The sequence below is a fragment of the Drosophila melanogaster genome, chromosome 2L (assembly GCF_000001215.4).
Source record: "Drosophila melanogaster chromosome 2L".
Taxonomy (NCBI): Eukaryota; Metazoa; Arthropoda; class Insecta; order Diptera; family Drosophilidae; genus Drosophila; species Drosophila melanogaster.
The window spans coordinates 17,727,323-17,740,593 of record NT_033779.5 but is presented as its reverse complement, the minus strand read 5'-3'; the positions used below and the strand labels follow the sequence as shown (position 1 = coordinate 17,740,593).

General features: G+C 39.9%; 1 protein-coding gene across 12 annotated transcripts in view, besides 1 other annotated feature; it reads left to right on the top strand.

The window, feature by feature from the left end:
• The window catches only part of CadN (Cadherin-N), a 131,288-nt gene that overhangs the window by 37,747 nt on the left and 80,270 nt on the right, over positions 1–13,271 (top strand). For all 12 annotated transcript variants that reach the window (NM_165227.3, NM_165231.3, NM_001032109.3 and 9 more), the window contains one exon: positions 881–2,630. In NM_165227.3, the coding sequence (NP_724071.1) occupies positions 1,076–2,630 (1,555 nt within the window). In that variant the 5' untranslated portion in view covers positions 881–1,075. The remainder of the gene's footprint in view (positions 1–880; positions 2,631–13,271) is intronic.
• Positions 11,285–12,690: a mobile genetic element.

Below are 13,271 nucleotides of genomic sequence, written 5' to 3'. Positions count from 1 at the left end.
GGGTGGAAATGCAAGAGTCCTGCAACTACCTAGAGCCTAGGACAATGCAATTGCCGAGGCGTTATGTAGAGCATGTCGGGGGAACATCAAAAACTAACCGAAAATCCCACATCCTGGGAAAAGTCCTTGACTGGAACAGACTGTGACAATGTTGCCATTCTTCGCCCTGTTTTCCCTCTCGGCCTGCCAAAATAGCTGGAATATTAAATACTTTTACTATTACCATGTAAAAGTTTTCCCTTTGTGCAACATTTTCTTAGTTCTTTGGAAGTCTGGTGCTTGCCTGCCTGCCACACAGCAATTAAAAAGTGAAAAGTTGACAATTTTCTCGGGCTCAGCTGATGTCAGCGATGTAATGATGATGATATAGCCTCGAAAATTGGAATCCCTTTTGCTCTAACGTCGTAACGTTTAATTACCATCGAAGCGTTGAAAAGAATTTTAAATATTTTCGCTAACAATGACAATGACTTTAGTAACTGTTTAGTACATGCTGTGCTGCAGAAATTCCATTCCATTTTATTGATTATATATTTTTTTATATAATTACATAATGTTAATATTTAATAACCTGCTTTCTGAGTGAATAAAACCATGCCTCCTGTTATGAAATAAAAGTATTTTCCAGGGTTCTTTAATTATACCTCAATCAAATATTTATACTTTATAGCCCGCGAATATGCAGCTCAATAAAACAAACTTTCCTGCATACTTGATCAACCCTCACAGGGCAGCACCAATATAATGTATTCACCTGGCCTATGAATTATTCACCTCCAATGACCCATAAACTTTACACAATGCCCATAAATATTTACCTGTACCGAGAACCGCCACTAACCACCAAATCAATTTTCGTCTCTACCCGCTTTATTTGCAGTTTGCGCCTCCCACAGGAAAACAAACAAAAATGTATTGATCAGCAGTGGAGAAGGTAGACTGGACAAAGGAATTTACCCATGAATAAGTCAAGTGTTAATAGTAAAGTCAACAATTGAAGAGTGAGCACATTGAAAAGGGAAAGTCGCAAAAAAAGGTGTTAATACCAAACAGGATCAGAAAGTGCCGCGGCAAAATGGCGGCACGACGTTGCCTGAATCAGCTCAGGCAACGTTATATAACCAACCGATTTAATATATGCACCTGCGCGATATTCTTGATATCCCTTCCATTTATTTTGGCCATAGAGGAGACCACATTTGCTGGTCTTTCGGCGGAAAATGCGGCTCGCATGCTGGCCGGCAGTCCCGGGGATGTGGAAAAGTCCTCGTTGTCGCATCACAGTGAAATGTCCTTGGTCCTGCCACACGATACCTATCCTGGATTCAGTATCAAAAAGTTCAAAACCCATCCTGTAAAGATAAACGGTAGCTCCCACTCTGGTGCAGCTGCCTATCACATGTTGGACACGGACTACTCCAAGTACTTCACCGTACTGGAAGATGGTGTGGTGATGACCACGGCGGATATTTCCCCGCTTGTCAATCGTCCGGTTCAGTTGGTGGTTGTTGAACAAACGCCCAATGCCACCAATACCCACAATCTGCAGCTGTTTGTGATGCACCGCAATGATATGCTGCGATTTTCTGGATCCCTACTCGATGCCAGTGGTGAAGTTAGGGAGAATCAACCGGCGGGTACCAGGGTGAGAGGAGTGCCCCTGATGCAGGCCTTCAGCGGTTCCATCCTGGACGAAGAACTGGCCACACCCAAAAAGGTTCGGTACACCATTATTGACGGCAACGTGGATGATGCATTCGCCCTGCAGGAACGTAAGGCCAACAAGAACATTCAAATAAGTGCCAAGTCCTTGGTGATTAATGGCGATGACGAATCCGGTGTTTGGCTGGTCACCAATCGTCCGCTGGATCGAGAGGAGAGGGCTCACTATGACCTGTCCGTGGAAGCATCAGATGTCGATGGTTTAGACAGGACAGTTTCCAAAATACAAATCACCGTGTTGGATGAAAACGACAATAGACCGATTTTCAAGTCCCTGGACTACAAGTTCGCCATCGCTGGACAGAAATCTGCAAGTATGGAAAGCAACAGTAGTGTGACATATCAGCGATTTGCGATCATGGGAAAAGTTGAGGCCACCGATGCTGATGGTGACAAGATTGCCTATCGGCTAAAGTCGCCCAGTAATGTTGTCATTATTGTACCCCAAACTGGCGAAATAATGCTGGCTGGAGAGCCCACTTCAAATGAACTTCTTATCGAGGTGATAGCCCACGATCTAAGGTACCCGAGTTTGGTGAGCGCAAAACCCGCGAAGGTTCTATTGGAATTTTTGGCCGCCGAACCAGTTTCATTTATAATGCAACATCTGGAACACGATGACATCAACAATCACTCACATCATCGAGAGAAAAGACGTGTCACACGAGCTGTTCGACCCACCAAGAGGATTGAGTTCACCGAAGCTGATGGAGACACTGAGGGAAAATCGGTGTTCCAGTTGGAAAAGGAGACCGATAAGGAAACATTCAAGATCCGGGATGATAATCCCTGGGTGACGGTGGAAACAAACGGAGCTGTGCGAGTTAAAAAGAAGTGGGACTACGAGGAGTTGGGACCAGAGAAGACTATCGATTTTTGGGTCATCATCACAAATATGGGACACAATGGTGAGTGAATGTCTTTTTTTTCCATTATATTTAATGTAGGTTCACATACTTAATTTATGGTTGGGATCTATGACAGTTTTCAAATTCGAAATCTTCATTCCGAATGCAATTAGCGAGCATTTACTGTATTTGCACAGTGATTTATTAAACGACCCACAGTCCATTTAATCTTGCATATTAGCACACGAAATTGTTCAGCTGTTTAGGCATAATTATATTCGTTAGCGTTTTTGAAAAATAAATGCGTTCGCAAAGTATTGCCGATAAATTAATCGGATTATGAACATTTGGGTTAGGCAATTAAGAAGTACATATATAATGTCGAACAGGCTGTCCTAATTGAATTTGCTTGAGGCTCAATAGATAAAACAAAGATTATTTCTAGTGGGTAAATGCACTTTCTTGGTACTAATTAATTCTTGAAAAACAGTGTTAATATCTTGGAATGTATGTAAATTTCATATCTATAGACTTGTGCTTTGTCTAAAATTTTAATATAGCACAATCCATGTCAATCGAGTTTCACTTTGATTAGCCAAGGCGACATAAGCCATCTGAAAGCGATTTTATTCGACCTTTTGAGCTGAGCATGAAAACACAATTTCCACAATTAAACGTAGATCACAGGAAAAGTGCTGACTGCCTTTCAATTTTTGTCCTTGTTTTCCTTTGCTTCATCTTTTGTTGCTATAAAATTGCTTTTCAAATATTTGGTTGACATGGAAAGCATTTACGGTCGATACAACGGAGAGTAGTTTTTACACAGTAAAAAAAGGACATACATTTTAAAATTAAGGTATAGCTGAGACAGAAAATAAATTTAATTATATTGAGGAATATACTTCTACCTGAATGAATACTTTGAATCTTAAACTTTGAAAGTTATGCTTCGTTTTGTCGAACACATCGTACTGCACTGAATGTAATTTGAAGCGAGGCTCAATAAGCAAATATTGAACCCACAGCTACCCAGAATCCATTCAGGCATCAACTGAGCAGCTGTAAAGCAAGTTAGGATTACTGTTGGTCCTCAATCCAGGAAAACCCGAAAACCACACTTTCCCTCCCCATTTCTGCGCCCAACTTTTGACAGGAGTCGAATGAAAAGTTCAGACAACTGACAGCTTTCCCTCTGAATGTCCAAGTTGGTTTTCCAACCAGTGTACGAGTTCATGAAATGTTGAAATATATTCAGTGAACTCCACACCCGCACACTTGTTTCATTTACATCGGGATATGGTCACAAAAAAGGAAAACTTTTGCCGTGCAGTTTTTCCGCATTGTGTGCGTGGTTGGGACTTCGGCCAGCGATTGGTGACCCCTCAACCCCCTTTGACTGTTCAACTGTCAGTCAATTAACAGTTTCCATAAATTTTGCAACTGCAACTGTCTCTCATTCGCTATCGCATCTGCTTTTTGTTTGAGTGATTTTCATTTACGCTGTTTGCCTTCACACATTATCACAGGCTTTTCCATTTCTCTGGAAAATGTCCTTCGATTGCCCGGACAAAAGTGCATGCTACTTCGCAATACTGATTAATCTATCAAAAGTGTATTTTTAACTATTAAAAGGCATTAAATTTGATACGAAAAAGTCGGTAATTATTGAAAATTATAACGTAAAGCACAATAGAAACACAAATTACGTCTTCTTTCCCAACAAATATCAGGTAAACAAGTCACTTGATGAAATCTATATGAAATTATCACTTGACTGCTGCCTATGCCACTTGAACTAATGCTTAGTATCTCAAGCGTTTAGCCAAGACATTCGAGATTTCATGGAACTCTTCGAGTATATCTAGGCTCTCCATTAGATCCGAGAATCCTTGAGTTAATTTATGAGCGTACGGCGGCAAGGAGGAGATACACGGAAAATTCTAGGATGCACATATGGGCTTGGCTAATGGTAAGCGAAGGCAAAGCGGAAAACTCTACTATGTAAAACACTTAACCAAGCATTGCACCAGCCAAAAGGACAAGAAGCAAAAAGAGAGGAGAAGCAGCATAAGTGAACACGAAATTTACGACAATATTTTTCATTCATTTAAAATGCTACGCCAATACACATGCGGTTATTCAAAGGCGTAAAAGAGATGGTTGTGAAAGGGGAAAAGAGAGGGGCAGAACGTGTGCTAGAGAGGGGAGAAGGGGCGAAAGAGATGTAAAAACATATAGCGAGAGCAACATCTGTGGAACGTGAAATGCCAAAACCTGAAACAAATGAAAATTGAACAAATTGTCGAGCATGCGCCTCCGAAACTGGGAGAAATTGAGAACAAGGACTGGCAGAAATGAGAACTTCTCTAACTAAGGGTTGGGTTGTTGGGTTTATTTTCTGCTCAGGAGTGACGACAGGTCCAACAGGAAAACGCTCGTAACAATTAGAATTCTCCTTGTCTCACCCCAAAAAGCCAAAAAAAACCAATATGAGTTTTGACTCTACCCTCCGTGAATAAATACGCACGATTTGACATAGAATATATGACAGAAAGGGAGGTATTTTGGCATAGAAAGGGACAGGGCTAGCGAGTGTGTTTGTTTTAGAAATTTCCAAGCGCATTGTTCTGTCCAAAAATGCATGCAGTCCTTTTTGCATTGGAATAGCTCTCCAAAGGATGAGGGGGCTATACTTCACTGGCAAAAGGGTGGAACAAAGGCTTTGACATTCCGACACAAGCACATGCACAAGAAAATGAGGTAACAGGGAAAAGGCATCAAATTTATGCACTGCAATGAAAACAGAATAAGTGTAAAAATAAGGAAACTATAAAAAATACATAAATAGCTTTCATAGATTTCAAACACCTGCAACCAAAATCCTGTAATATTGGCTATATGGTTTTTTAGTTATTATTCTTCCATAGACTTTTAAAGTGTATAAGTAGAGTTGCTGCCGTGTAAACTACACAATCAATGCTGAACTCCGCGAGATCTCAGGTGCAGTTTCCAAGAGCCAATCTTGAAGATGCGGCCTTTGACTCCATTCGCAATTCCCAACTATTCGCAATTGACAACTTTTATTGCGATATAAACTTCCGTTGCGATGTCATACCTGGACTCTTGCCCCATATGAAAACTTTACGCAGCTCTGGGTCGTAAACTCCATCTGGCTGTCATAAAACAAAAGAGAGCAGGGCAACCCTAAGAGGGAGCAGCCCTGGATAAATGCTGCGCAAATTGTAGCATATCCTCGGGCTGGCTTGTGTATAAATTATGAAAATCAGAATTTAAGTTTACGTCGAGGAAAACTTCTTAGTACTTGTTCTTTGGAGAAATAATCGAGTTTAGATGTACAAGCACACACACTCACCTACTGCACATTGTAGGTGGAAAGTTGCTTAATTAAGCATTAATTTCATGTTTTATATGCAAGTCTAGGCTTTCAGTGAGTGAGAAACTATTCCCGTAATGGAAATTATTTAAATTGGGTTTACGGTGAGTGCTGTCATCTGTACGGTGAATCATTAATGAATTCACTGTGCTCCGATTTAATTTTAATATAAATTATGCACATTTTACATCAATTATGTAGAAAATGTCATATGGAGGGGGATACACCGATTTTATATGTCAACTTTCAGTCAGTCAGGTGATTTTGATCAATTATTTTAGATTGAATCACCTTATAATTTTTAATGTATGGTAATAATGAGCAAATACATAACTTGCTAAATGTTATCATCCTTACCCATCACACATTTCGTGTAACTTACCACGATTCTTCAGCTCTTGGAAATTTGTAAACTTGCAACCCACATCTGCGCCATGTTGCAAGCTTCAAAAGTGTTTTGGCCTAAATTCCAAGTGCCGGCGAGGGGATATGGAAAAGAAAGTTTAGGAGAAAATGCTGGAAAAGTGACGCTATATAAATTTTCTATGGTGGATGCAGGATGCCTGGCAAAGACTTTTCAATATGACAGCTGAGCAGGGTGAATATATAATAGGTTTTGCGATAATGTCATTTTAAACACCGCGTGTTCAAACCTTTCCCTTTTAACTCACTTGACATTGCGTTAAAACAATGCGAATACAAATCTCATACTTTCCCATGCGAGTTGATTCGCTTCTGTCTAATTGGAAATCCATTCGAATGGCTCTTTCCGTTTTTGCGGATGTCTTTGGACATTTTTCGGAAATGATAAAAGGTCACTTTTGTTGATCAAATTTCCACATGTTACACGACCGCTTGACCTTTTTGATTTTCCTTGTTCCTACTAAATTTGCTTATATTTATTAGGCCACATTTTTATTTTGACAAGCATCTGAACAAGCAAAATCAATTTACCAACTTTATTTGCATTTTGACTGACATAGGAAAACTTACAATAAATATTGAAAAATCGTGTACGGTGCAACTGGACAAAACCATGTTCAATGGACTTTGATCTAAAGCAACAAAAAATCAGATTGATTAAAAAGTATACAATTTCTTGATTTTGCTGTACATCATAATTGACATAAATTTATACGTACAAATCGTGCTGAGTGGAAATATTGTTTCTCATATATTGTATTTCCACTTAATGTGCTTAGGTGTTATTTGTTTTTTAAGAATAAAAGTTTTTATTTAAAGTTCATTAATTAGTTATTTATACAAGGAAAATGAACGCATAACTCATCTTGACCATTACTCTTTTTGTTTGTTTTGTAAAATTGATATGCACGAATGGGAATCATTTATATTTTGCGAGCTTTTTTTCTTATTTTAATCTGTCAATTAACTGTGAGTTTGTTTGGGCATTTTAAAGTGGCTTAAAATACTGTGCCTTGATTCTTTTCACTTGCCAGAGTTCAATAAACGCTGAACTTTCGCGAAAGGCAAAAAAAAAAGTTTCGAATTAACATATAATCGGAGTAGACAAGTGACAGGAACATCGAAATAAATGGTAATGGCCAGCGACAGCAACCGGAACCGAACTCGGATCCGAATCAGAAACAGAATCCCAAACTGAGGCAGACGGGGAGCGAACGGCAGAAACGGGGGGCAAAAACGCCTAGGGGCAGGCTACAGTGCAAAGGAGCATAACCGTGGAGGCCTCGCATACATGGAGCCACGAATACAGATACAGATTTCCACCAAGAGATGTGGCAACAAAATGGCGTCTATTGCGACCATGTTGCCATGGCGGCAGACGGATGGGAAAATGGGAAATTTCGGCAAAGATGGATGCGCACTGCGTCCAAAAAAGAAGGAAGCATTCCGAACGCGGCTTATTTTGTTTGTTTTGTGTTTTTAGCTTTTGGCGACTGCGACTGCAATAAGAAACACACACAGAGAAATATAATGGCGTCCAGGGCATAAGTAATGGCGCCCCATTTGGGCAGTCAAAACAGGAAGAAAAGCCCTTAGAAAACTAAACGACAAATGGAATAATAAGTACGAAGTAAACAGAGACGACGGCTGCGAAAAGCACAAAAGTAAACAAGCCGAGGAAGTCGAAGCCTGGAAGCCAAGAATCCACCCTCCGATAAAGCAAGATTTATATATGTACGAAAGCATATAGATACTTTATAGGAAAACTTGAGCACAAATGTTTGACAACGCCAAAAAATTTGCTGAGCTCTGACTTTATTGTTGTACAAGCCTGGGGGATTATTGATTCGGATTCATAAAATCAACTTTAAGCTCTGCCGATAGCCGGCTAAAGTTTGGCTTTCAATCTTTCCCAGATTGGCTTAGTTTCATCACTTCTCAACTATTTCTATAAAATGGCGGCAGCGAATTTTATTCTATGCATTAAAAATTATTGACTGCCAGTCCGGCAAGTTAATAAAAAACTATTTGTGGCGAAAGTACTGAAGCATAGTACGCGCTGAAAATGTATTTCAATACTGTATCTTAGCCCTGGATCCTTTTTAATTCATGTATTTTTTTCCGTGAATTTTGTTCCCAATTTGTTGGCACAGCAATTTTATACTTTTCAACCAAGTTTGCTCGAACTAACGTCATTTGCCGGACTGCTGTACTTAGCTCTCGTTAGGTTTGCAGAAAATGTTAAATTGTTTCGGAGAGGTATATGAGTTTCTGGATGCATTTGAAGCCTTTTAGCCTTATAAACCAAAATTCATTTACCCCATAAAATATATTTCTAGCTACAGTTTACTTGCCCTAAGTTATGCTTTACTACATGCATGTATTTATGCTTAACTATCCAATTTAATGTTATTTTGGGCTATCTGTAGAGTGTTTCTGTGTCCCAAATCCCGCTGAACTTGGGTTCTGCTCTGGGTTTTGCTGAGTTGAGTCCGCACATTCGTGCGGCCAGTTCGCCGCAGTAATAATTCATGATACAAATTGCGTTTATTACAATATACCAAGCACGGCGCAATGGGAACCCGTATCCGTACACGGAACCCGTAAGCACACGAGGCCGTAGTCCGGAGTCCACAGTTCGGAGACTTCATTCTGTGCGTGGCAGGCAACTCGATTTGCATTGCAAAAATGGGAAAAACGGGGTAACGTATATGGTGGGTGGGTGGTGGTATATGGATCGGGGGTCGTTGGAAATACACTAGTACAATTGGCCTGTGGCTTGACGGTTTCTTGCGGCAGTTATTTATCACAGTTGCCAGTCTGTGATTTGTGTTTTTGTGGGCGTTGTGAGCACACACGTCACGGTCCAATTAGCAGGACCAAGAGCGATGAAGTTGTTATCCGCAATAATAATCGCTAGCTCGCTGGCTGATGAAAAGTTAACGCACAAAATCTTCACACTTGAGTAGGCGATATCGTTCGGTTTGGCGTGAACTGATCCGTGAAAATTTCACATGTCATTGAATTTGATTATGGCCAAGCTCTAACTAAATTAGCCAAACGCATCGACATTGACGTCAGATGTCAGACTAAGATATATAAATATTTAACACGCTTTTAAACACATGTTTTGGTCATCATCAAAGCCACACGCATTTGTCACATTATAATGATGCATAAAGCAACAAAGAATCACATTAATAAAAATGATTAATTTTTCATATGGTTGAGTAAAGCTTTTTTTATCGCATGTTGCATAATTCGTGATGAACATTAAAAAAAATGTAATAAAATTAAGGGACATATTAAATGATTTGAACACAATCTAGTATCTTTTATTACGGTATTTATGCAGACGTAGGCTTCTGAATGTTTATACAGATAAAAATCGCTGAACAAACTTTTACTGAGCTAAATCAATAAACACTTGCTTGTCCAAGCGAAATAAATAATTTTCCTCCCCGTTCACTTTTTGGTAGCGTAAATTGTGTGACTTAAATAAGAGCAGCGGGAAAACAACAGAAAAGCATATTTAGCACAGAGTTTTTCACTGTTAACCGCATTGGCTATTTGATGAAAACGAAAAGAGAAAAACCAGAGACCATTTTTCGAGTGAGAAAAACACAAATCAAACAGCAGGTGTGCCAAAAAGGGGACAGATTGGGGAAATGTCCTGCGGATTGGCCGTGTTCAGTGGCCATTTTGTTTTCACATTGCAAATACAAATTGTTCGCGGAAAATCGTAGTCCTCTAAACTCCCCAGCTGGGCAGCTGTTAAAAAAAATTCTTGGAAAAACACCAGAAATTCGTATTGAAAGTGGGGTAACAGAAGGAAAGTCCTTGCTCGCCATACCACTATTTTTCTGTTCTCCTTTTTTTTCGGACCAATCACACTTTGCATATGCAGCGTTGCGGTATTCACACCAGCGATCCTGCCCCCTCTACCATGGGGCAGCCATGCCCCTTAGTTACCCCCATTTTGCCCGGCACTGTGTTTACTCATTAAAATGCAAAATGCTCGCGCTCGTAGAGGTGGTCCAACTGCCATTCATTTAACGCTCGACATTGTTGATACTCTGTGTGTGGTTTGGCTTGGATGAAAATCCAATGAAAAGAGCATGTTTCCTGTACGGCAAACACTGGCGAACTAATAGAGGTGTTGAGATTCAATTTGGCTTTCATTGTAAGCTGGCAATAAACCATTACCAAACGTAATGCAGAAGGGATGTTGATTAGAGTCCCCTTTTAAAAATTTTTATAATGATTATTTTCTTAATAAAAATATTACATATAAATATTAAAAAAAATATACCACCTACATAGTAAAAATATGTAATATAAAAAATTATATGTTTTTAATTCATTTACTGATGTTACATGTTACACAGGGTGCTCTAGGCCATCCCCTTGAAAGTTCCCCTGTTTTTTGGGGGGGTTATTTGGCCTGGCCTTTAATGACAACATGCCAGATGTTGTTGTGTGATCTGGACACTTGCCAGCCCCACATCCCATTTTATCGGCGCCCTCTCAGTGCGAGAGTCTGTGTAAATTGATGTGCCATTGTGTGGTTGCAGTTTTATTGAATGGAAAGTGCGTGTCAGTCCCCGGACAGCGGCAACGACAACAATTTACATAGCTTAATGCGCTGAAACATTTAAATATTTTTCGGTATTTGCATTTAATTTGAGCAATTTCCAGTGGCTCGATTTCAGGCAGAGATTTCCTTTCTATTCTCGTTTTTTGGTATGCCGCACATGCGAAACACAAATCAGTAGGATCCAGAATATATACATGCTAAGCTTTACGATTATGATTACGGTTTTCATAGCATACTTTTGTGCGCGCTCCTTATCTGAGAGTGCTTTCTCTTTTTGTGAGTGTGTGTGTGTGTGGGCACCAGAGAACTGCAGCCCGCCACTCGCACTCTACGTCCACCCGATAAACACTCGGTACTCTAGGCACCCCGTTTTTTTTGACACCCTACTTGCGGCAACACAAAATACTCGAGTGTTTTACCGACGTTGTGTTTTTGTTACGAGTAAAAAAACCACCCGAGGCCTGCTGCGCAAGAGCCGTATGGGTGAGTGGACGCACAGTCAACGATCGGCCGCAGGTCATTTTTTGTATGCGGGCTGCAGTTCTCTGGTCATTTTTTGTACGCCTAAAATTTGTATGGGTGGAAGCGTGACGGGTATAAGAAATGAAGGGTAAAAGGGAATACCCAAGAAAATTTTTGTGCTCATGTCTTTGCTCTTTGATGGACTCAATGGGTGCCTCCCATTTCAAACACATAAAGTAATTGCAATTAAAGACGGCATTTGTTGATTTTTACGTTTTTTAATGTCTCAATCTAAATAATAAAAACATAGTGGGCTTAAAAAGTATCTATTAAATATAAGGACTTAATGTTGTTGGATCAGGTAGTAAGTCATCGACGTCTACCTGTTCCCCATAGATAGCGCCGATTTGTAGGAAAAACTTCACCAAATTTTTAAATCCGGCTCCGGTTACTGCAGAAAACGGCCGACAATCTTGGACAACCCATTGGGTGCATTTTTCAATAGCTACTTTCTTGTCGTTTTCCGAAACAATTTTTAATTCCGTTGGTCGTCTTAATGTTAGACAACATTTATGGCGGGATAAATTGGAGGTGTTTTTGTGTAAAAATTTGAGCACTTTCTGGCATTGCCTGCAGAACAGCCATCCGTCCAGAACAGTTTCATCTTCCTTTAAAATGTCACATAAAATGCTCCAAATAACACTTTTTCCTTTATGTTTATTGGCAACTGAGTATGTTCCATTGTTAATTTTATTTTTAACGAAATCAGCCGCTTCTGCCATTATTGTGACCTTTTCCTTTGGCTTCCAAATAATACTGAATCCTAACAAGCTAGTAATTGCATCGTAAAAAACAAAAAAGGGGCAATTAACAGCCGAGACACTGGACCAAAGACACAAGAACTCAACAATCATTATGTATGGCGCCATTTGACTCGACTACCTACGAGACCACTCGAGTATTTTTGGAAACACCCGAGTATTTTTGGAAACACCCATGTGTTTAACGGTATACCCACAAGTGTTTTTCTCACTCATCCCTTTTTAGGCACTGTGTGAGCGGCACCCGCGACGCAAAACACCGTATTGATTCGGGTGCGCACACAACGGGGTGTCTTGTCTGCATGTTCAGATTTATACTGTGTGTTTGTAAGTACCCGCGATGTGCGTGGCGAGTAGCACCCGCACACAAAATTGTAGGGTGTGAGTCGAGTGGTAAAAAAGTGCCACCCTTGCAGTTCTCTGGTGGGCACATTATTTCTTATGGCATCCCGCTTTAGCCGCTGCTTATTATTATTGGAAAGTAAGGCTCATAAAAATGCATATTAAATGCGGTAATGGTTATGACCCAAACTATAATTTTTCCCGGGTTGAACTTTTAGGGGTGCAGGAGTGATGAAAACGTGGGGAGAAATCCTAATGAAGTGGCGTGGAGTTTTTGATTTATGCACCTCTGGGGGACTGGCATGATTCAAATCAATGAAATTGAGGAAGAATATTTTTCATATTTTGTACACTCAAAGAATAGTCGAGTATTTGTATCGGGAATCACAAGAATACAACGAAATTGAAAAGTATCCTATAAAATACTATCAATAACAAAGTCGAAATCATTTAGACACCCCTATAAGTGTTGTTTTAAAGACTCAAGTTTATTTAAGCTTAGAGAACATATTTCAATGATTTTAGTTAAGATATCAGTGGCTTCGATGCCCTATATAATTTCTATCTGTGCACCTCACATTATTTTATCGGCGATGCCCACAGTTCAGTGCATTTCTATGTCACTTAGTTGGCAGCCGACTGCCTCAAACCAAAGTGAAATT